General features: G+C 41.5%; 1 protein-coding gene across 1 annotated transcript in view; it reads right to left on the bottom strand.

The window, feature by feature from the left end:
- Positions 1-9,798: 9,798 nt before the first annotated feature.
- KIF16B (kinesin family member 16B) overlaps positions 9,799-26,287 on the bottom strand; it is a gene marked incomplete at its 3' end in the record, with an annotated part of 439,094 nt that continues 422,605 nt past the window's right edge. The window contains exon 27 of the mRNA XM_080683869.1: positions 9,799-10,039. Coding sequence (XP_080539995.1) covers positions 10,007-10,039 — 33 coding nt within the window. The remainder of the gene's footprint in view (positions 10,040-26,287) is intronic.

The following is a 26,287-nucleotide window of genomic DNA, read 5'->3' on the forward strand; positions in this document are numbered from 1 at the left end:
CCAATTGGCCTGGAGATCAATTCCTCCCAGTGATACCAACAACAATCAAGGCTTAACTACAACAAGACTGTGCACTCAGACCACAAAGGGGTACACCAAGAGTGTCCACCTCAGGTAATTGGGGAGGCTGAGCCACTGGGCCCTATAGGACACCTAGCACACAAAGCCACTCTATCAACTCAGGGAAGCAGCCAAAATGTGGAGTTAAAGGAACAGATCACAAATGAAAGAAATGGAGGAAACAAACGACTGGATATAGAGTTCAAAACCATGGTTATAAGGTTTTTCAAGAATTTTCTAGAAAAGGCCAATAAATTTAGCGAGACCCTCAAGGATATGAAAAAGGACCAACTAGAAATTAAGCATACACTGACTGAAATATTATACAGAGATCTAACAGCAGACTAGAGGATCACAAGAATCAAGTCAAAGATTTGAAATACAAAGAAGCAAAAAACACTCAACTGGAAAAACAAAAAGAAAAAAGAATCCAAAAATATGAAGATAGTGAAAGGAGCCTCTGGGACAACCTCAAGCATACCAACATCTGAATTATGGGGGTGCCAGAAGAAGAGAGAGAGCAAGATACTGAAAACCTATTTGAAGAAATAATGACCAAAAACTTTCCCCACCTGGTGAAAGAAATAGACTTACAAGTCCAGGAAGCACAGAGAACCCCAAACAAAAGGAATTCAAAGAGGACCACACCAAGACACATCATAATTAAAATGCCAAGAGCAAAAGACAAAGAGAGAATATTAAAAGCAGCAAGAGAAAAACAGTTAGTTACCAACAAGGGAGCACCCATATGACTGTCAGCTGATTTCTCAACAAAAACTATGCAGTCCAGAAGGGAGTGGCAAGAAATATTCAAAGTGATGAGTAGCAAGAACCCACAACCAAGATTACTCTACCCAGCAAAGCTATCATTCAGAATTGAAGGGCAGATAAAGAGCTTCACAGATAAGAAAAACCTAAAGGAGTTCATCACCACCAAACCAGTATTATATGAAATGCTGAAAGGTATTAGTTAAGAAGAGGAAGAAGAAGAAAAAGGTAAAGATAAAAATTATGAACAACAAATACATATCTATCAAGTGAATCTAAAAATCAAGTGAATTAAAAAATCTGATGAACAGAATAAACTGGTGAATATAATAGAGTCAGGGGCATAGAAAGGGAGTGGACTGACAATTCTCAGGGGGAAAGGGGTGTGGGGGTGCAGAAAGAGACTGGACAAAAATTGTACAGCTATGGATGAGGACAGTGGGGGGTGGGTAAGGACAGAGGGTGGTGTGGGAACCGGGTGGAGGGGAGCTATGGGGGGAAAAAAGAGAAACAATTGTAATAATCTGAACAATAAAGATTTATTAAATTAAAAAAAAGAAAAAAATCTAGCTCCATATCCAAGTTATAAAATGCTTTGGGCAAGCTGGAAGTGAAAAAGACGTTATTAGGAAGGGCCTAAAACAATTAGCTGGACAATGCTGGAATACCAGGAGAGTCTCATGGGTGTCTCAGAAGTCAGGTGGTCCAGCCCCTAGAAATCCCAAGTCCTTAGCGCGAATGGAACTAGGGAAAATTCTGCCATGGTCCTACCTCCCAGCATCATTTATTCCAACTGGTTTTTAGACTTTGTATGCTTACTACAGGTTATCACGTAAAATTCAGCATCCCTTGCAAAGCAAGGCTGTACTGCCTGGGGCAGAAAGGCTGTGTTGTGTGTGTGCAGGACTCGGACAGGGAAGAGGATAAAGAGCTGCATCTGCGGAACTTCAAAGAATGGACTTAGAATCAATGAGCCAAAGAAACAGAAAGACATTTGTAAAAGTCAGAACTGTCCTTGAAGTGGGCCACCTCTGGACAGGTCACTGTGCATGTGCCTTCTGCACAGGGAATGCCGTTGACACCATGACTTCTAGGCCTTGAACAAAGGGACTATTGCTTTTGAGGGGAACGGACCCTACCCTGACTCTAGGGAGGCCGGAAAACCCAGGCCTCGTGTGAACTGCAGATGCTCTGAGTTTGAAACAGCGACCTGGATCTGCCCACATCCAAAAACAGAGGTTGTGTATAAGTACATGGCCTCAGAGATCCTGATTCTAGTGCTCTGAACCTGGGAGCTGGGCTCTCAACACTAGTACAGAAAGAATCCAAGGCTAGAGAGCAGACTCTCAAAGGGAAGACCAGCATCCTAAGGGGAAACAGACTTTGCTGATAGCAGTAAAAATGAAAGATATCTTACCCTTTGAGACTGCATGGAGGGACCTGGAGAGTATTATAGTAAGTGAAATAAGCCAGTCAGAGAAAGACAATTTCACATGATCTCACTCATATGTGGAATCTAATCAACATAATAAACTGATGAACAAAATAGATCCAGAGTCATAGAAGCATAGAATAGACTGAGGAATCTCAGAGGGAAGGCAGAGGAGGGTGGGTGGGTAGGAAGAAATTAACCAAAGAACTTGTATGCATATATGCATAACCCATTGACATAGACAATAGGGTGGTAAAGACCTGGGGCGAGGGGTGAAGATGGGCTAGAATGGGTCAATGGAGGAAAGAAGGGACATATGTAATACTTTCAACAATAAAGATTTAAAAAAAAAAAAAAAGACTTTGCTGATAGAATTCCCAAATCCTCTTAGTAGACACTGGATGGATAGGAAGGTGAAGAAGGAGATTAAATTAGTGGACCCAGAACAGAACTACCCTGTTTAAGACATCATGGAAATTATTTCAGTGAGGGAAACCTGAACAGCCAAAGCTGAGAGGACACAATAGAACCATAAGAAAAACCCTCAGGGGAAATCTCCAAAGGAGCTGGTTCACCCTAGTCCCTTCCAACAATGCCTGTCTTATTTGAAAAGCAGGTTTTTTTAAAGTAAAGATTCTACATCCTTGAATAAAATTTAGGCTGATTGCCTACTACCTACATATGTCATAGACATTAATACATACAAGTTGATTCAAAGCAATGCCTGGCATATTGTAAGGGCTCAATGACCATCAAATAACATTGTGATTGCATTCATCCTGAGGGAAAATAGACACAACTGGCAATGCCCTAATTAAAACACCTGCATTTAAGGACCCTATCTAGTATTTTTGATATGCACACTTTCATAGACAGACAGGGGAATGCTTGTTCTTTTTCTTTTCAAATAAGGCAAAAATAACTTATATGTCACCCTGAGCCTATGATTCCCACTCCAAGAAAGGAGAAAGAAGAGAGAGAGAGAGAGAGAGAGAAAGAGGGGGGGGGGGAGAGAGAAATGTATTCTTAGCTTGATCATCCCTATCCCTCCATGGTCTTGGCTGTAGGCTATGCATAAGGCCTCTCTCTACCCAGTCCCAAACACTAAGTGACCAACACCCTCTATGGTTCAGGACAGTTCAGGTAAATGATGGGCTGGAGGTAGTATGGATAGTACGCATATGTTCTTTGGCTTTATATTTGAAGGTACATATGCAAACTTTTGACCTATCACTTTCTCTTAGTCTTGCATGTGCATTTCATTGTGATCAAAGGACCCAAAAAATAGACTAGCACAGAGGAGGCCAAAGGGCCCCTCCAAGTTTGACAGATTCTTGAGCAAAATCTCCAAGCAGCTATGGAGCACTGCGTTTCATGGCCTGGGGTTTCCGGTGGTGTGGGGGTGGGAGTGTTGATTTGTAGCATCTGCTCTGCCAATTTCTATACTATAAATTCTTCCAACATAAACAATTTCAAGCTATCAATAGCTCAAAAATTCCTCAAAATTTAACAATCAGCTCTCATGAGCCAGAATGAACTGGTTCACACCACCTATTCTCATTTGCTTGTGGCAAAAGAAAATGACACTTGGTTGCCTAAGTGTTTTCCCTTCCTTTTTTGAAAATGAATTGTCCTTTCTTTCACCCTCATCATTGTGTCTGCAAGGGTAAGCCCACTGCATTATCAAGTAGAAGCATTTTTTTCAGGGCTCAGAGATAACCCATGAAAAGCCTCCCAGAACTTCCTCTGCTCAATTCCCTTTGACTTAAAAACAAACAAACACAGCATCCCTATGGCCAAGCCAGAATTTGGCCTGTAACTCTAGTTTCAAGTAGGTTCACAAAATTCAAAACAAAATCCATGTATTTGAGGCTCAATCTTCTTTAGTCAGAGGCATAGGAAGTAACACCAGAACATACCCTTGGGACGGATGGAAGGGGGTGTGCACCTGAGAACATGGTCGGAGGACACAGCCCCCATCCCTGCTTCCACCTTCTGGTTTGTTCACGCTTTTGTTCATTTCAACGAGCATGGGAGGACAAGAGACAAGGGAATTGGGAGAACCTACTATTGCACATAAATAACATTTCTGATAATCCTGAGAAAAGAGGAACCTTTCTTTCAAACTGGGAACCCAGTATTCTTTTGAATCTATATTTCTCATTTTTTTTTTTTTATTAAAAACAATGAGAGAGTCCGGTTCTTAGAGTTCAGCTCTTGCCCAGGTGACTGCAAATATTTTTCCTTACCTTTTTTTTTTTTTTTTTAAGCTACGACCAACCTCTTGGTACCCAAGCTCTTGGCAGGAGTTGAAGATGAGGTTTCGGTGGAGGGGCGCACGCTGCTGTAGCGTGCCAGGGCGCATTGCCTCTTTACTGCGCGGGCAGCGCTGAGTTACAGCACAGAGCGCGCGGCCCTTGGCAATGAGGTCGCGAGCCAAAGGCAGCGGCCACGCCGTGGGCCCGTCCACCACGTGGCGCCACGCGCGGTACAATGCTCGGCAGCGCATCACGAACGTGCGCAGCAGCACGTGGCTCAGCACCTGCGCCAGTAGCTCAGGGGGCAGCGCGTCCAAGGCTATGGGCGTGTCGCCGGGGGTCTGCCTGCGCAAGGGCCGGGCGCTGGTCTCTGGCGCCTGGAATCCTGCAGGTTGAGAGGAATTGGCAGGTCAGGGCAGTCTGGCCTCCTTCCACTTCTCCCAGGATGCAGGGTCCCTGCGGCTTGATCATGACCCCACCAGCTTTAATGGACGACAGGGGGACTGCCAGAGCTGCGAAAAACGGGCACTTAGTTCCAGAGGGTATCGAGGGCAAAGGGCTTTCCCTCTTGGGCAAAAGACCTTTGGCCAGACCATGACTCCACAGGACTGCTACCACGGCTTTCATCCCTGGCCTGCGCACTTGTATACATAAGCACTTTATAGATATGACTTTCAACACACTAAAGACGGGCTAGAAAAACCACCTAGGATGAAACCATTTCCATCCCATCCGGCTACTTGTCCCAACTCCTCAGGCCTTTGGAATTCATGAACTATGCCAATCACTTCACTGAACATTCTTGTCACCTTGCTCTAACCAGACCCAGCTCTCCTGTGGCCCTTCCTAGTGGGTAAATCTCCTTGCTCCTTGGTGCTGCTTCCATCCAACTCTCTCTCCATCCTTCCCCAATGTCCCCAGCTATGAGTCCTTTCATCGGAGTAGATGGTATCCTCCCCCCACCCCATCCCCCACCCCCACCTATGTAAACCATCTGCTGGCCCAGATCACTATTCCTCACTTGTCCATTATTTTAGCTTCAGGTTCACTGCCACTCCCCCTGATCCCATCTTCATTCTTGGTGATTTCCATATCTAGGAAGGTGATCCTTCCTTCTACCACCCCTGCCTCTCTGACCTGCCCTCCTCTGAGCCCCCCTCCAAAAAAAAAAAAATAAAAATAAAGCTATGACCAACCTGCTTTTGACCAATTAATAGGAAAATATGAGGAAGGTAGGCAGTGGCATCCTTTGCTCACAGCTATTGATTGGCTTTAGCTTGTCCTCTAGTCTTTCATATGCCTTCTGAGTGTTTGGTGATCTGGCTTTTCTGTCCTGGAGGCTTAGAGCCACGTTCATCATTAATCCAATATCTAAAATGTCACTTCTGCTCCAAATTACTTTTTATGTGTGTGCTCTTGGACACGAAACAGAGCTGAAAAGAAGTGTTAAGAGAATTATTAAGCAAGAAAATATCCTGACACACTTCCCACACTGACAGTTACACTACAGTGGAGCCATGCAAAGCTTTCGGGTCGTTTCCACTTGGTGGCCAAAATGCTCTTAGAAAAGTCACGAGTCTGACATGTCTGGACCAACTCTCCCCGATACATTTCAAGGGGATAGAACAGAGGGCCAATCAACATTAACAAAGAGAATGAAGCACCCCGAAAGAATGCAGGCACAAAAAAAAAAACAAAGCATAAAAAACCTTTTGCTATTGACATTTCATTAGAAAGATAAGTCCAAAGTGGAGTCATCTGAAATGAAAATTAGAAATCCCAGTTTGTCTCTGTGAGACCAAGCAATAACTTCATCATCGCCTTCTCTTTTGAAAGTAAGGAAAATAAAGCTTTTTCTAGTTTATCACTTTGAAGGTGACTTGAACAAGAAAGAAAAAAATATAGTTCATGAGTTTTACTTTTACGGGCCTTCCTAAAATGACCCAGTTCTTCCTGCGTACCTTGATCACTCACCACTAGAGCCCGGGCATGTGCTCTGGCTAGGCCAGTCTTGTCAATTCCCGTGAACACACACTGCAGTTCCAGCCAGAGTTCACACTGTTCCCTTCCCATCTCCTGTTTCAATGGTCTTCTGAGCTGGTTTGTGCCTGACACCTCCCCCACCTTTGAGGCTCCTGTAATTCATGAAGCCCTGCTTCATCTTTTCTGAACATCTCCCCACCCCACACAGTTCTTTTCCTTTCAGGATTTTACCTGTGGCCATTCCCTTGGTTTCACAGCCATACTAGAAGAATCCCTAGGGCAAGAACCAGATCTTAATTTACAATTTTATCTTCCCAAGCACCTAGCAAAAAGTGGATTTTATAAGAAGTCCTTAGTGATGTTCCTGCAGTGGGGAGATGAAAACACTGAGGGTCAGAGAGGTTAAAAAGTTTGCCCAAGAACAGAATTTAACAAATGACAAGACCAGTATCCAAATCCATGTTATCCAACTTCAAGCCCCTGGTTTCTCCCAAATAAAGCAGATTTATTTTAAAAGTTCTCAAAATGCAATAAATCTGCAGAGTTAGTTTAGGCAGTTTGACAAAGTAGCAATACTAATAGTTGTCCTTTATGGAGCCCTTACTATAGACCTGCACTAGGCAAAATCCTTACAGCCCTTGTCTGCATCCCTCTTTCCTGCCTCAGCTTTATTGAGGTATTAATTCACCATTAAAAATTATATATGTTTAAGGTGTACAGCATAATGTATTGATATACATATACATTGTGAAGTGTTTACCACAATCAAGCTAATTAACATATCTATCACCTTGCATAGGTATCTTTTTCCTTTTTTTTTATGAGAACAATTAAGATGTACTCTCTTAGCAAATTTCAAGAGCACAATACAATATTGTTACCTATAGTTATCATGCTGTAAATCAGATCTCCAGAATTTAATTCATCCTGCATACCTGAAACTCTGTACCTTATGACCAACATCTCCCCATTTTCCCCACTCCTTACCCCCTGGTAACCACCATTCTACTCTCTGCTTCTAGGAGTTTCACTTTTTAAAATTCCAATATAAGTGAGATCATGTAGTATTTTTCCTGTCTGTCTGGCTTATTTTAGGAGCATAATGTCCTCCAGGCTCATTTATGTTGTCATAAATTTCAAGATTTTCTTTTTAAAAATATATTTTATATATATAATCTAAAATTTTCTTTATATATTCATCTGTGATAGACATTTAGGTTGCTTCCACATCTTGGCTATTGTGAATAATGCTACAGTGAACATGGAAGTGCAGATATCTTTTTGAGATCCAGATTTCCTGTCTTTTGGATATATATCTAAAAATGGAATTGCTGGATTATATGGTAGTTTTATTTTTAACTTTTAGAGGAACCTCCATACTGTTTTCCATAATGGCTGTATCAATTTACATTCCCACCCACAGTGTACAAGGATTCCCTTTTCTTCACTTTTGCAACACTTACTTTTTGTCTTTTTGACAATAGCCTTTTATCTTGTATGAGGTGATATCACATTTGCATTTCCCTGATGATTAGTGATGTTGAACACTTTTTATATAATTGTTGGCCATTTTTCTTTTTTGGGGGGGGGTGCAAGGGGATATTTTTCTTAATAACCACATATTTTACCTGCTCCAGACATTACTGGCTTGGTCTTCAGTTACATATGGGAGTTTTCCAGGTTACAAAAAAGATAATGCTCCCTGAATTTCTGAATTCCTTTTGGGCTTAGGTAAAATCTACTTTATTATACTTCTTTTATAGACAATGTAAAAATAGTTCAGATTTTTAGATGATAATCAGGTTGAGGATAGAAACAAGATTGATAGCAAGCATGATAGATAATGCTTATAGGATGGATGGATGGATGGGTAGATGGATGAAAAATTATGAAAGGATGCCTTAAAAAAGAAAGAGCATTTATGAGCCCCCAAATTACACTGCCTAAGCTATTGTCTTCTTTGTTTTACCATAAGGGCAGTGCAAATGAATTTTTTATTCCCGTTGAGAGCAGAAGTGAAGAACATAGACTTAGGTATTTGGGCTAAAAATACGAAGAAACCTATTCCAGAAAAGGGAGGGCATATAATATTCTCTATGAATATCTGAATATTCATTGTTCAACATACCTAGAGCAATGCTCACTATGATGATAAGATGCTCTTGATTAAGCCTTACCTGCTGCAGGCAGGAGCTGGACCTCATGACCTTTGGAGGCAATGCTAGGTCTGCCTGGCTTATTTAAGAGGCAGTAGAGCACAGTGTATGGGGGAAATGACTTTCCTGGGTTCAAATCTCAATTGGTTGTGTTTACCTGAGTGAATTATTTAACATCCGTATGAAGCAGGTCTCCCGCTCTGTAAGTGGGGAATGAGAACAACACTTACTATGTTGTAATAAAAGTGCCTGATTCATAGAACCTCTTCAATAACTTGTGGTGGCAGTTGTTAGTACTTCTTGTTAACACTATAAAGATAAAACATCATTGCCAAGCCTGGGCAAGAGAGAGATGACTGGATTTAACACATGCCATCCTCTCCTAGGAATTGTGCTGATCACAATGCTCTGAAAATGTGGAGGGCAGATGAGAGCTCTGGCTGTTAGGGGAGAAGTCCTGGCTAGCTTCTGACAACGAACCCCTGAGTGCCATCAGAGGTAAGCCAATCTCAGCTTATCTTCCAGGTCCTCTCAGCCCCATTGCCTTTCAGTTTCCTTAAGAACATCTTTTAGAGGGTAAATTCTGACTCATGTAACTAATCTTAAAATGTCTTCCTCATATCTTGGAGGTGAAAAAGGACAGAGCCCAACTTTCTAGGCTGAAAATAAAAAATCAAATTGAACTCATTTACTGACTCTAGTGTCTATATAACAACCAAGCCACCTCTAAGTAGGTCTGAAATGATGATCTCCTATGAGCAGTGCTTTATTGATTACAGCCAGCTCAGTACAAATCAATTATTCTATCTAGGATTTCTGCTGCAGGCTGGTGCTGATGAATAAGGCTTCATAAAGTTTCATGGAATGTGTATGAATGCTGAGACTGTAGGCTGAGCAGTTCACTAAATGCAGGCAGAAATTTCTACCAGAGGTCTTTGATGCATTCCTCTGTGTCCCAGTGAGGCCCAAGTTGCTAGGTCAGTAAAATTCTGTTCTGCAGACGAAAGAACTCCTTGCCTTCCTGGACTCAAAAATAAAAATACCCAAACCAGTTCTTCCTAACATTTCACTCAAACTCTCAATCTCCAGACAGTTAGTATGTGAATTATCTATAGCTACAAAATAATCCACCTAAAACTCTGTGGCTGAACAAAACCATTTATTTAGCTCATCATTCCATGGGTTGCCAATTTGAGCTGGGCTCAGTTAGCTGGTTCTTCTGCTGGGCTCACTCATGCATATGAAGTCAGCTGCCAGGTCACCTGGGATTTGTTTGATTTAGGATGACCTCTGCTGAAACAGCTCATCTTTTCATGTCTCTTGTTCCTCTCAACCTCCAGCAGGCTAGTTCAGGCTTGTTTACAGCAGCAGGGCTCCAACAGCTATAGGAGGGAGCAAGTGTTAGTGCACAAGCACTTTTCAAGTCTCAATTTGCATAGTTTGCTTTTGTCCCATTAGTCAATGCAAGTTACATGGCCAAACCTAGGGTCAGTATGGGAAGGCATGATCCATAGGTGTGCATACAAAGAGGCATGAACAAATCAGGGTCAATTATTCCAACAACTTACCATAGCTGATGACTTTGATTTTCTAGCATAGTTTAAATATACCCCTCACTTCAGCTAATTTTTGTGGGACCTGACCTGGAGTTCTTGTTTCCCTCTTCATTATTAAAATACTACCTTTGATGGTCTACCATGTAGTAAGCATAATTGGAATCATTTTAATTTTGTTAATATGATCCACACATTAATCCAGCAGGCAGGTGTTATTATGTCCACTTCACAAGGGAAAGACGAGGGAAATAAGGCTCAGACAGTGAAGTCACTTGTCCAAGGTTGCCTCTGTTCTATAGATGGTAGAACTGGGATATGAACCCAATTTCATCCAAAGCCAGTTTTTAGGTTCTTAACAATCTATTTTACAACTACCCATTCCCGTAATCCACTAAATGTTTGTTTCTTTTTTAATGATTTGTCAGATTCCTTTTCAATTATGAGGCATCAGGTGATTTATTAAAGGGGATAGAAATTACTATGCATTCATTGCCACAGGCAGATCTGTCTGCTTCCAGAATGTTCTTCCCCAAGGACCATGGAAGCCCAAGGGTGAAGGCAATAAAAAAGACCAGCTCTGCCCTCAGGCCTCTTCCAAATTGGGGCAGGTGAGCATCTGGGATCCATGGCAGTCCAAATAGCTATGGGTCTTCTGAAAGCATTAAAGGATGCTGTAGGCCTGCCTGAGGGTATTACAGGACACTCTGAAAACAGAAAAGAGAGTATATTCCCTCATTTTCCAAGATGTCATAGTGCCATGACCTTTGTGGTGGAGTTTAGGATCTGAAGGAGGGGCCGACACACACATGAAAATGCTATACAAGAAATATGAATTTAGAAGGCATTTGGGGGCCAGAGGGTATCTCTTTCATGAAAAGCACACTGACCTCTGGCTGGTCTGCTTTTTATTTACTTGAATACACATTTTCCCTTTAGCAATGCATACAGGCATATCAAAGGTAAAGTTTGATAAATAGTAAAAGGATTATCAGGTTAAGCAATTGCCTAGAGCCACCACTATCTCAACACTTGGTTCTTAGCATCAGCCCTGCTAATGCCCAAGGTCCATCGGCCTCCCACATTCCTTGGTGCACTCTCATGATAGTATCAGCAGTGGGTGGCTTCCCGCATCATAGCCAGCCTTCTAAAGCAGTGGTCGGCAAACTCATTAGTCAACAGAGCCAAATATCAACAGTACAATGATTGAAATTTCTTTTGAGAGCCAAATTTTTTAAACTTAAACTTCTTCTAACGCCACTTCTTCAAAATAGACTCACCCAGGCTGTGGTATTTTGTGAAAAAGCCACACTAAAGGGGCCAAAAAGCCACATGTGGCTCGTGAGCCGCGGTTTGCCGACCACTGTTCTAAAGTTTTCCTGACTCGCAGAGAACTTTGAAGAAATAACCATGACTGGCTAATAGCTTGGAAGGTAAAATTTTACGCTCTGGGACCATTCAAGTTTCTCATGTGAGAATCCTAATGAACGTCAGATTCTAAACTGCCCGTTTCTATCCACAGAAAGGAAGCCACTGTTACATTAGTGCCTCCCTCTAAGGTGAGTCTTTGGGGTATCCCCTCTCTGCTCTGCCTATTCCAGCCTTGTGCTAACAGTAGCCTGCAGAATTATAAGCCATCAATTGCATATAAGAGTCTGAAAACCCAGACTGGTTGGATCTATGGGAAATGAGCAGGAACTAGAAGCAGAATAAGCCTGCTCCCCTAATTCATTGCACTGACAAGGAGACTTAAAATTGCAATATATAAGGTGTTTGACTTACATCATTGTATTATATTTTTATTATAGGCCTGGAAAAATGTCAGGAAAGGACAACCACTTGTTTTTGAAGATGAAGGCTAACCTGAATAAACTCAGTGGATAATTTGCCCAAGATAACTCAATGGGTAGCTTGGATAAGAACATAAGCAGGCCTCCCAGCATCATGACTTACATTTTATTTTGCTTTATATATTCTCTGTGGTTGGCCTTCCTTGGATGCCCTTGATTCTTGAATAATTGGAGGAAATGCATGTTTCTGTAAATTAAGCATGGCATCATTTGCCTCCCCACTTTAGTTCCTACAACCACCAATATGACCCTCCAAATTCCTGCTGTGGTTATGGGACATATGAGATATTGGACAAATGAGAATCAACACAGTAGTAATGACTTGCTTTTATTCTCAATATTTTTAAGAATATTGTTGGATGCCTCTCAAAGAATAAATCACTAAACAAATGGGCCTGAAGAAAAGATTCAGTAAAAAGTTTTAAGTCCTCATTGATTTATTCCTGAGGCTCTAAAATCTTCTGACTTAAAAACCTCCAGTTGTCTTCCTGTGCACATAGGACAACCGCCATGTTTGTCAGCTTGGTCCACAAAATCTGCCACCATTTTTCATGCAGTTTGTTGTTCATTTTCCCTACATATTCAGCTTTGACCAACTGACTCCCCAAAGGTCTACTCAATTCCTCTTTGTATGAAATGGACTTCCCAATGAGAATTCTCTATATCCCCCTCTTAAATGAATCCTGGCCATCCTCACAGTAAAGCCCAGAACAAGCCTCCCCCTACTGATCTACACCAATTAATAACAACTCTATTTGTCTTACGACTTGGGCAAAAAAAAACCCTGGGAATTATTTTTTATTCTTTTCTCTCACACACCATATTCAGTCCATCAGCAAATCCTTTGGCTCTATCTGGTAGCCCAGCCATTCTCACCATCGCTATTACACTGTGGTTGGTCCAAGCACAAAGCCTCCTCGGGGTTTGTTTGACATGATCACATACCACATTTTGTGGGAGTTATTTTTTTCTACACTGGGCACTCTTTGATGACAGGGACCATGATTTATATATATGTATTTATAACAATGCTACCACCTTACATGTGAATGCCAATTTATAGTTCACAGGCATTTTTATTCTTACATATTGTCCTCCACCATTTCACAGGTGAGGAAAGAGACTCAGGGAGGTTACCTGTCACAGCCAAGGCACAGATATTCCAGGTGGAGAGCAAGTCCTTTGGGTTCCAAGTCCCTCGCCTTGTACTCAGCAGGCACTTGATAAATAGTCACTGAACATGTGTCTTTACCCTTTCCAAACAAGAGTATGGAAACCCTGCATCTATTTAGGTGCATATTCTCAAAGTGTGCATGAGATAAATTTATTAAATTAATGGGCATGGTGACCAGTCAAGATATTGCCAGGGTATTTTTTGCCTTTTTATAGACCCCTAAAAAAGAACTAAAGACTTTTTCACTTCAGGAGTATTCATAATAGCCCAAAACAATCCAAATTTCCATTAACAGGAATAATGATGAATAAATTATAGTATTTTCTTGCAATGAAATCCTACAAAGCAATAATAATAAATATAAATTAACTACTGTTACATGTAATAAAATGGATAAATCACACATACATGCTGTTAAGAAAAAAAAAAAAAGCCCAGCCGGTGTGGCTCAGTGGTTGAATGTTGACTTATGAACCAGGAGGTCAAAATTCAATTCCCAGTCGGGACACATGCCCGGGTTGCGGGCTCTATCCCCAGTGTGCAGCATGCAGGAGGCAGTGTATGGATGATTCTCAGTCATCAATGATGTGTCTATCTCTCTCTCCCTCTCCCTTTCTCTCTGAAATATATATATATATATATATATATATATATATATATATATATATATATTTAAAAAAACAAGATACAAAGGAATATGTAATGTATAATTCCATTTCCATGAAGTTCAAGGGAGGAATATACAGCATGCATATATATATATATATATATATATATATATATATATATATATATATATATATATATTAGAGGCCCGGTGCATGAAATTCGTGCACTGGGGGGGTGTACCTCAGCCCAGCCTGTACCATCTCCAATCTGGGACCCCTCAGGGGATGTCCGACTGCCGGTTTAGACCCGATCCACAGGGATCGGGCCTAAACCGGCAGTCGGACATTCCTCTCACAATCCAGGACTGGTATCTCCTAACCACTTGCCTACCTGCCAGCCTGATCACCCCCTAACCACTCCCCTGCCAGCCTGATCAACGCCTAATTGCTCCCCTGCTGGCCCAATTGCCCCCAACTGCCCTCCCTTGCTGGCCTGGTCACCCCCCAACTGCCCTCCCCTGCTGGCCCAGTAACCCCCAACTGCCCTCCCTTGCCAGCCCGATTGCCCCCAACTGCCCTCCTCTGCTGGCCTGGTTGCCCCCAACTGCCCTCCCCTGCAGGCCTGGTTGCCCCCAACTGCCCTCTCCTGCCGGCCTGGTTACCCCTAACTGCCCTCCCCTGCTGGCCTGATCACCCACAACTACCCTCCCCTGCCCGTCATCTTGTGGCAGCCATCTTTGACTATATGGGGGCAGCCAGCTTGTGTGACAGTGTGAGGGTCAATTTGCATATTACCTCTTTATTATATAGGATATGCTATATAATAAAAGGCTAATATGCAAATAGACCTAATGGTGGAACAACTAAACAACCGGTCGCTATGATGTGTACTGACCACCAGGGGGCATGTACGGAACATGGCGGGCGTTGACCACGGCAGGATGGTGGAGCAGGTGAGAGGGGGCACCTGTTGCTGTCATTGGGGCAAGCCTCTGGTTGTTACTTGAAATTCTTTACTCCTGCGGTCCCGCCTGGCTCTCGCACCTGCTGCCAGTGCCGGCCCCGCTTGCACCCGCTACCGGTGCTGGAGCTGCTGCTCGCACCTGCTGATGGCACTGGCCCTGCTCGCACCTACTGCTGGCGCGGGCCCCAATCACTCTGTGTCATCAGCAGATGCAAGCGGGGCCGGTGGCATCAGCGCATGGGAACAGCAGCAGTGGGAGTGGGGTTGCTGGCAGACAGGGGACCAGGGGACACGGATGGAGGGGCCAGGCGGGGGCACAGAGGATGGGCTGAGATCCACTCTGTGCCCACCACAGCCTTGCGGCCCACAGTTCCTTTCAAGGTGCACGAATCCATGCACTGGGCCCATAGTATATATACTAGTACAGTGGTCGGCAAACTGTGGCTCGCGAGCCACATGCAGCTCTTTGGCCCCTTGAGTGTGGCTCTTCCACAAAATACCATGGCCTGGGCGAGTCTATTTTGAAGAAGTGGCGTTAGAAGAAGTTTAAGTTTAAAAAATTTGGCTCTCAAAAGAAATTTCAATCGTTGTACTGTTGATATTTGGCTCTGTTGACTAATGAGTTTGCCGACCACTGTACTAGTATATAGTGACAGATGTCAAAATAGTGGTTACCTCCAGATGGGTGGGGAGCATTACTGTTGATTATGAAAGGATAAAAGGGAGCAATCTGAGGTGCTGGGAATATTCCATATCAAGATTTAGCAAGCTATGGCCATGGGCCAAATCTGACCCAGTGCCTGACCTTATAAATAAAGTTTTATCGGAACACAGCCATACCCATTATTTACTTATGGCCAACAGCTGTTTTCAAACTTCAGTGGCAGAGTTGAATGTTGCAACAAAGACTGTATGGCCTGCAAAGCCTAAATTATTTATTACCTGGCCCTCTACAGAAAAGAAGTCTGCTGATTTCTGTTCTATACCATAATCTGAGTAGTAGCTACTTCCATATTTATGTAGGGAAAATTTTATTAAGCTATGTACTTTCCATTACTACATTAAGCACTAAAAAGGAAAAAAGGAAAGGGAGGGAGGGAAGGAGAGAGAATGGAAGCTTTACTAGTGAAAATACAACAGTATGTCCTAGAGCAAGTCTTTTGTAAAGGTCATGTCATGTATCACACTGGTGGAGAGAATAGCTACAACCACCTCATGAGTGAGAACCATGTTTTGAGCTTCCAGGAAGGGGGAAGTAATGTCATCTCCATATGGACTCATTCAAACAAGTCATCACAACCTTTTTTGGATCACAGACACCGTGAAGGTACAAACCGAGCTTAACTCCTTGCTCTCCTGCTTCTTTAGTGTACAACTTTGAACAAGTAATTTTACATCATCAGCCTCAATTTGTTCACTTGTAAAATGGGTTATTATAAGAATTAAACAGCATAAATGTATGTTAAGTGCTTAGGAAAGTACCTGGGGAAAAATCGTAGTGACTATAAATTAGAAATTGTAATGAAAAATATGGATATTCTCACCAGAAAAAAATAAACTCATTCTCACTCCCAGACTTTGAAACAAAATAATAGGGGAGTCAAGGCTGTCCCTAGTTCTTGCTGTTAAGGCATCATGAAGGCATCATAAAGGCATGGCAGGCCCTGTGCTACCTCCAAAGCCTCAAGAATGCTCAGGGCTGGCTCACAGCATCCCTGTCTCGTTGCATACAACAATCAACAGTCCTGAGGGGGCCCCTGTCAACCTCATGGCAAACTGACATATAATTGTACCGGCTTCAACGCTAACTTACCAGGTAATGGGATCCAGAGTGCAATGCAGGGAAAGTATGGAATGGCACCTGCTGTGGGATGAAGCCCATCTGGAGCTGTGCCTGCGAGTGAGGAGATGCAGACAGTAGAGCTGGCAGCAGGAATGCTGAAACTAGAGCAGCCGGGATAATGGCTCCTCAAATTCATTCATCTCTACCTCCTTCAGGGACTCTTTATCATTTGCTAGAGCACAGCTGGCCTCCCCAGAGGTATATTGTTTGTGAGACCCAGAGGCAGTCATGTGCCAGGCAGCTGGAGAGAGCCAGTATCCTCCAGACAGGTGTAGTGATGAATTCCTAGGTGTGGGCTTCTTTACACTGGCTTGGGGAAAGCATAAGCAGGTGCCTGTTGGTGCCTGCGCTGCTGGGAGATGTGTGTTTGATGTTCCCTGGCACTGCAGAGAATCACATGGGATAAGGTCACTTGCTACTCCTGCAGCCAGGCCTCGCCGCATCTGGCTGAAGACCCTGCACCAGGTGCTATGGGAGGGCTGGGAATCAGATAAATTGCTGCCCAACTGCAGGGTGTGGTAGTGGGGAGCTTTGTGATTCCTCCATGAAGTACAAGATTGTCTCTTAAGTTCTCACTATTTCTCCTGCAGGCACACAGTGTAGATGCCTTACTGTTTTCTGGTGCCTTTTTCATATTTGAGCATCAGAAATCAGGCAACCTTACCATCTCAGAGCCTTTTTTTTTCAAGGGAGGGATTATCTGTCTATTCTACAGGGATTTGGGGGTTCTTGTAAAAGTCATTCACTAATGATGGATCTGCTTCCAAATCCACTCAAGTTGTTGGCAGAATTCATTTCCTTGCAGCTATAAAACAAGGCTGTTGGCTGAAGGCCACCCTCTGTTTCTAGAGATTTCTTGCCATATGGCCCTTTCCTTAGTCCACACTGCACAACATGAAAGCTTGTTTCTTCAAAACCAGCAATGGAGAAAAAGAGCAAGTCTTGTAGCAAGACATCCTGGGAGTAACATCACATCACTTTGCCATATTCTATTGGTTAGAAGCAAGTCGCAGTTCCCACCACATTCACAGGGAGATGATATACAAAGGCATGAGCACTAGGGTCAGGAATCGTGGTGCCATCCTAAAGTCTGGTTATCACAGAAGATAAAAAGAGAAGTTCCAAGTTTGGGAGCCATGAGGATCAAGAAGAAGTAATCACATATTCAAAGTCTTGAGATCCAGAAGAAAAGGTCAGTTCATGATGGTATTATGTGCTAATCTCTTAGAATTTGCTCTGCAATCTTCTATATCACCTAATGTCCTCCCTCACCGCCCCTCCCCCAGCCACCACATTCTGCAGTGGGACTTTATTTGACAGAGAGGTTAAGTAACTTTCCACAAGCTTACCCGCTGACAGATGACTAAGCCAGAATTGTTCTGTAGAACTTCTAATTGCAAAGCCCATGTACTCCTGTGGTTATGTTGAAAAGGTGGTTGAAGTGACAGGACATCACTAGGAATAATGATGTAAGTAAAAAATTCTCTCCTCCATAAAAGCCATAAAAACACTGGCCCCCAAAAAATAAAAATAAACTTTTCAGAGCTCTGAAAATTAACCAAAGCCTTGCAACAAGATAAATGAAACTAGAGTCTTTACTCAAGAAAAATGTCTGAATCTTGGTAAGAATAGAGAGCTTTGCTGTGTTTCACCTTGTCCTGTGCCCATCTCCCACTCCCCAGCTTTATGGTAGTCATGAAAAATAACAACCATGATCACAGTGAAAACCAGCAGCCTAGAAGTCACTGTAGGGCAATACACCCTAGATTGCCAGGGGTACAGGGTTCCTTAGAGATGATGAAATGTTCTGGAACTAAGTAGTGGTGGAGTTTGCACGACTTTGGTATTATCCTGAAGAGCAGTGTATTGAGCAATTTTTAAAGGGTAAATTTTATGGTATGTAAATTATATATCACTGGTGGCCCAGTGCATAGATTCGTACACATTGAAAGGAAATTAATTAGAAGAAATATTTTAGTATCGCTATTCGCCCTTTCTCTATAATAGAAGTGTCAGGGATGAAAGAAAATTAGTAAAATGTATATGAAAATAACATATAAATTGAGTAATAAATAAACAATAACAACATGATATAACAACAACAAAGACATGATATAAAAACAACAAAAACATGATATAGAAACAACAAAAAACATGATATAAAAACAACATTGTTAAAAACAATGACTGATAAATTGATTAAACTTATTCTAATATCTCCCTGTATACCACATTAAGAGTAAAAACACTTTCAGAGTACTTGACTAATTTCCCTTGTGATGAAGTATTTACGACTTTAACTTTAACGTCACACGCTCTTTGAACTTGAGAGAAAGCAACATATAACTGGCCATGTCTGAAAACGGGTTCAGGTAGGAATATTCCTACTCTGTCTAGAGTTTGTTCTTGTGATTTATAAATAGTCATGGCAAATGCTGGCATCACAGGAAACTGTCTTCAAATTAATTTAAATGGGAGGCCAGTGTCAGACAGGGACAAATATTGTGTATGCGCGAGTCAACGTTTATTTTTAAATTGCCAATGCACATCATATATAATGGCCAGTCAGTCAGTCAGATGGTCAGATGGACATACGGTCGGTCACTTAGCCTTTTATATATATAGACTAGGGCCAAGTGCATGAATTCATGCACCTTGAAAGGAACTGTGGACCGCGAGGCTGCAGTGGGCACAGGGGAGAGTCTCAGCCCATCCTCCATGCCCCTGCCCGGCCTCTCCCACTGTGACCCCCAGTTCCCTGTGTGCCGGCAGCCCCTCTCCTGCCACCTCTGTTCCCATGCGCTGATGGCACGGGAGCCGCTCGCACCCACTGACGGTGCGGAGAGATCGGGGCCAGTGCCATCAGTGGGTGCAAGAGGCAGCTGCTGCCTGATCACCCCTCAGGAGCAAGGGGACATGGAGAAGCCTTCAGGGGTGATCGGGGCTGGCAGCTGCTGCTCGCACCCACTGACTGCGCCAAGTGAAGTTATCCGGGCCGGCAGCAGGTGCAAGCGGTGGCTCCGGTGCCAGTAGCAGGTGTGAGCAGGTCCAGCGCCAGCAGCAGGTGCAAGTGCCAGGTGGGAACACGGCTTGCGGGAGCAAAGTATTTTCAGTAACCACCAGAGGCTCATCCCGATGACAGTGACCAGCGCCCCACCTTGGTCTGGCATCCCCGTTCACCTGCTCCACCATCCCGCCGTGGCCAATACCTGCCATGTTCTGCACTCTGCTGCCTGCTGCCTATGTCCGCCATATTCCGCATGCGTCCCCTGGTGGTCGGTGCATGTCATAGCAACCAGTTGTTCAGTTGTTCCACCATTTGGTCTATTTGCATATTAAGATTTTATATAGAAAGATTTTTAAAGCCAGATGGCCCTACCTGGGTGGCTCAGTTGGTTGGAGCATCATTACGTACAAAAAAAAAAGGTGCGGGTTTGATTTCTGGTCAAGAAACATACCTAGGTTGCAGGTTTGATCCCCAGTGGGATCACTATGGGAGGTAATGGATTAATGTTTCTCTCTCACATCAATGTCTCTCTCCCTCCCTCTCTCTCTCTTTCTCTCTCTCTCTCATTCTCTCTTTCTTTCTCCCTAAAATCAATAAACATATCCTTGGGTGAGGATTAAAACAAACATCAAAAGAATCCATCAAAATGAAAAGGGAACCCACTGTATGGGAGAACATATTAGCCAATGATTCATCTGATAAGGGGTTAATTTCCAAAATAAAGTACTAATACAACTCAACAAAAGGAAGACAAACAATCCAGTTAAAATATGTGCAAGGGACCTGAATAGAGACTTCTCCAAAGAGGACATACAGTTGGCCAATAGACATAAGAAAAAAATGGTCAAGGTCACTAATTATTAAGGAGATGCAAATTAAAACTACAATGAGGTATCATCTCACACCTGCCAGAATGTCTACTATCAATAAACCAACAAACAACAAGTATTAGTGAGGATGTGAAGAAAAGTGAACACTAGTGCACTGCTGGTGGGAATGCAGACTGGTGAAGCCATGATGGAAACAGTGTGGAGTTTCCTCAAAAAATTAAAAATGGAACTGCCATTTGATCCAGTGATCTCACTTCTAGGAATACATCCTACGAATCACAAAACACCAATCAGAAAGAATATATATATATATACCTCTATATTCATAAAGTGTTATTATACAATAGGTAGGATTGGAAACAGCCCAAGTGCCTATCAGTAGATGAATGGATAAAATAAAACGGTACATTTACACAATGGGATACTATGCAGCTGTAAAAAGAGAAGGATTTATTACTCTTTGAGACTGCATGGAAGGACTTGGAGATGATTATGCAAGGCAAAATAATGCAGTCAGAGAAAGACAAATGTCACATGATCTCGCCCATACGTGCAATCTAATGAACACAATAAACTGATGAATAAAATAGAACCCAAGGCATAGAAACATGGAACAGACTGAGTCTCAGAGGGAATGGGAAGAAATTAAAAATGTTATATGCATATATCTATTGCTCATAAACACAGACAATAGGGTAGTGAAAGCCTGGGGCAGAGCGAGAAACAGGTGTAAGGGGCAAAAAAAGGGGACATCTGTAATACTTTCAACAATAAAGATTTTAAAAATTGTTGAATTAATGAATGGGAAAGAAACTTGAAGTGTAAGAAATATACAGTCTTACAAATCCATGTGCTTATTATTAGCATCAGGATCTTTTCTGAGATTGCTAATTAATATTTGCCTAAATAGACCATAAGTGTGAAAAACTCTATTCACAAATGTTTAGAGCATTTTCAATAGTATGTCTGAGTGAAATGTAGGGCAGACATCTCTAATTTCTAAGTGCTACTCAAGAAGCTTTTTGATGCATTTCTGGTTGAAATATAAAATGATATAATAACTGTTGGACAGCTTCTGATACAATATATATTCTATATATCCTACGATCCAATAATTTCACTCTTAAAAATATTTACCCAAAAGCAATGAAGGAATATGTTCAGAAAGAGAATTGTACAAGAATTTTCATAGAAGCCTTAGAAAAAATGATGCCAAACTGGAAACAATTTAAATGCCCATCAACAGCATTATAGGTAAATACATTGTTGTATATTCATGTAGTGGCATACCATTCAGTGATTTAAAAAAAAGAATAAACTTCTACAGCAATAAAATTGGATTTCACCAACATTATATTGAGCAAAAGCCAGACCCAAGACAGTATACAACGCATAGGAAAAACTAATTTAATTTACTGTGATAGAAGTTAAAATTGTCCAGGGAAGAGAACAATTGGCTGGAAAGAAGCATAAGGTGACTTTCTGGAGTGACAAAATGGTTCTTTATTTTACTTTGGCTGGAGGGAATATGATTGTTTAGAATAATCCAAATGCATCAGTTAAACATTTATAAGCTAACACATTTTATTATTTATTAGTTATATCTCAAACAAAACTGTTACATGATTAAAAGTTATCTCAGATAATTCTGTGCAACCACACTAACACATTGTGGACGAATCACAAGAATTCTCACTTCATATTACACAGTGTTTTACAAAGTATCATACTTTAAAAAGATATTAGCTTGGGAACCCCATAGCACCGGTCCCCAATTGGCGCAAACACGCGGATTCAGAGGAGCTTTACACTTCACCAGGGAAAGGTCAGATTTCACCTAGGATAAGGAGAGAGAGAACTACATAACCAGACACCTGGAGAAGAGAGACCATGGGGAGACAAAGAAACAGCCTGCATATGAAAGAAAAGCAGGCATCACCAGAAAAGGAAGTAAATAAAATGGAGGCAAGCAACTTGCCAGAGAAAGAATTCAGAGAAATGGTCATAAGGTGGCTGAAAAGAATGGAAGACAAATTCGACAATATGAGTAGGAACCAAGAGGAAATGAAAAAGAACCAAGAAGAAATGAAAAATGACATCACTGCTGTAAAGAACTCAATAGAAAGCATCAAGAGTAGTCTAGAAGAAGCAGAAGACAGCATCAGTGAGCTAGAAGACAAGGTAGGAAAAAATACCCAAGTAGAGCAGCTTCTAGAAAAAAAAAATTAAAAAGCAGGAGGAGAGCCTAAGGGAACTTTGGGACAACACGAAACAAAACAGCATCCACATAATAGGGGTCCCAGAAGGATAGGAAACTGAGCAAGGAATAGAAAACCTGTTTGAAGAAATAATGACAGAAAACTTCCCTGATATAGGGAAGAAAAAACCCACACAAATCCAAGAATCTCACAGAGTCCCAAGCAAAATGAACCCCAAAAGACCAATGCCAAGGCACATTATAATTAAATTGGCAAACACCAATGACAAAGTAAGAATCTTAAAAGCAGCCAGAGACAGACAGAAAGTTACCTACAAAGGAACCCCCATCAGACTAGCAACTGATTTCTCAACAGAAACTCATCAGGCCAGAAGGGAATGGAATGAAATATACAAAGTCATGCAAAGGAAGGGTCTGAATCCAAGAATACTGTACCCAGCAAGGCTATCAATCAAAATTGAAGGTGAAATCAGGAGCTTCACAGACAAAAAAGGACTAAGGGAATTTATTACCACCAAACCAGCAATGCAAAAAATGCTAAAGGGACTGCTGTAAAAAAAAAAAAAAAGAAGAAGAAGAAAAAAGAAATATGAAGCGAAGAAGGAACACAGGGGTAAGGAATAAAAATGGCAACAAATAAGTACCTATCAATAATAACTTTAAATGTAAATGGATTAAATGCCCCAATCAAAAGACATAGGGTAACGGACTGGATAAGAAAACACGACCCATATATCTGCTGTCTACAAGAAACCCACCTCAGAAAAAAAGACGCACACAGACTGAGGGTGAAGGGATGGAAAAAGGTTTTTCAGGTGAATGGAAATGAAAAAAAAGCTGGGGTAGCAATACTTATATCTGAAAAATTAGATTTCAAAGTGAAGGACATAACAAGAGATAAGGAAGGCCACTTCATAATACTAAAGGGAGCAATTCGACATGAACAAGTAACTCTGGTAAACATATACGCACCCAATACAGGAGCACCCAAATACATAAAAAAAACCTCCTGGAGGCTATCAAAGGAGAGACTGACAGCAATACAGTCATAGTAGGAGACTTTAATACCCCACTATCACCATTGGACAAATCCTCTAAACAAAAAATCAGCAAAGAAATATCAATCCTAAATGACCCATTAGACCAGATGGAATTAATTGACATCTTCAGAACATTTCACCCCAAAGCGACAGAATATACATTCTTCTCAAGTGCACATGGGTCATTTTCAAAGATAGACCATATGTTGGGTCATAGGCAAAGTCTCTTCAAATTCAAGAAGATAGAAATCATATCAAGCATCTTCTCAGATCATAGTGGCATAAAACTGGAAATCAACTACAATAAAAACAATCCAAAAAAATCAAACACATGGAGACTAAACAGCATGCTATTAAACAATGACTGGGTTACCAGAGAGATCAAGGAAGAAATAAAAAAAAAATCATGGCAACAAATGACAATGAAAACACAACAATCCAAAATCTATGGGACACAGCAAAAGCAGCCTTGAGAGGGAAGTTCATAGCTCTACAAGCCTACTGCAAAAAATAAGAAACAATGGAAATAAATTACCTAACCCTACAACTCAAAGAGTTAGAAAGAGAGCAACAAGAAAAGCCCAGTGTAAGCAGAAGGAAGGAAATAATAAAGATCAGGGCAGAGATAAACGACATTGAGACGAAAAAAAACAATACAAAAGATAAACAAAACCAAGAGCTGGTTCTTTGAAAGGATAAACAAGATTGATGAACCTTTAGCCAGGCTTACCAAGAAGCAAAGAGAGGGGACCCAAATAAACAAAATCAGAAATGAAAGAGGTGAAATAACAACAGACCCCACCGAAATACAAAGGATTGTTAAAAAATACTATGAACAACTCTATTCCAACAAACTGGACAACATGGAGAAAATGGACATATTCCTAGAATAATGTAAGCTTCCAAAACTCAATCAGGAAGAATCTAAACATCTCAATAGGCTGATAACTATGGAATTGAAGCAGTCATCAAAAAGCTTCCAGCAAACAAAAGCCCAGGGCCAGATGGCTTCACAGGAGAGTTTTACCAAACATTCAAGGAAGAACTAAAACCTATCCTCCTCAGACTATTCCAAAAAATTCAAGAGGAAGGAATACTTCCAAGCTCCTTCTATGAAGCCAGCATCACCCTAATACCAAAACCAGATAAAGACAACACAATGAAAGAGAATTACAGGCCAATATCTCTCATGAACATAGATGCCAAAATCCACAACAAAATTCTAGCAAATCGGATCCAGCACTACATCAGAAAGATCATACACCATGACCAAGTAGGATTTATCCCAGGAATGCAAGGATGGTACAATATCCACAAATCAATAAACATGATACATCACATAAACAAAATGAGAGATAAAAATCACATAGGTATATCAACTGATGCAGAAAAAGCATTTGTCAAAATCCAACACCCTTTCTTGATAAAAACTCTCAATAAGGTGGGAATAGAAGGATCATACCTCAACATAATAAAAGCTATATATGATAAACCCACAGCTAACATCATACTCAATGGGCAAAAACTAAAACCATTTCCCCTAAGAACAGGAATAAGACAGGGATGCCCACTCTCACCACTCCTGTTCTACATAGTACTGGAAGTATTAGCCATTGCAATTAGACAAGAAGAAGAAATAAAAGGCATCCAAATTGGAAAAGAAGAAGTAAAGCTGTCCTTATTTGCAGATGACATGATATTGTACATAAAAAACCCGAAAGACTCCATCAAAAAACTAACAGACTTAATAAATGAATTCGGCAATGTAGCAGGATCAAAATGAACGCCAAGAAATGTATGGCATTTCTATACATCAATAGTGAACTTACAGAAAGAGAGACTAAAAAAGCAATCCCATTTACCATCGCACAAAAAAAATTAAGATACCTAGGAATAAACTTAACTAAGGAGGTAAAAGACCTATACGTGGAAAACTACAGGACACTGAAAAAAGAGATAGAGGAAGACGTAAACAGATGGAAGAACATACCATGTTCATGGATCGGGAGAATCAACATCATTAAAATGTCCATACTACCCAAAGCAATCTATAGATTCAATGCACTCCCCATTAAAATACCAATGGCATATCTCACAGACCTAGAAAGAACTCTCCAAAAATTCATCTGGAATAAAAAAAGACCCCGAATAGCCACAGCAATCCTGAGAAAGAAGAACTAAGTAGGTGGGATCTCCATACCAGATTTCAAGCTGTATTACAAAGCCACTGTTCTCAAAACAGCCTGGTACTGGCACAAGAACAGACATATAGACCAATGGAATAGAATAGAGAACTCAGATATCAACCCAAACCACTATGCTCAATTAATATTTGACAAAGGAGGCATGAACATACAATGGAGTAAAGACAGTCTCTTCAATAAATGGTGTTGGGAAAATTGGACAGATACATGCAAAAAAATGAAGCTAGACCACCAACTTACACCATACACAAAAATAAACTCAAAATGGATACAGGACTTAAACATACGACGAGAAACCATAAAAATACTAGAGGAATCCACAGGCAGAAAAATCTCTGA

This window comes from Plecotus auritus (assembly GCF_963455305.1).
Source record: "Plecotus auritus genome assembly, chromosome: 8".
NCBI classification, from domain to species: Eukaryota; Metazoa; Chordata; class Mammalia; order Chiroptera; family Vespertilionidae; genus Plecotus; species Plecotus auritus.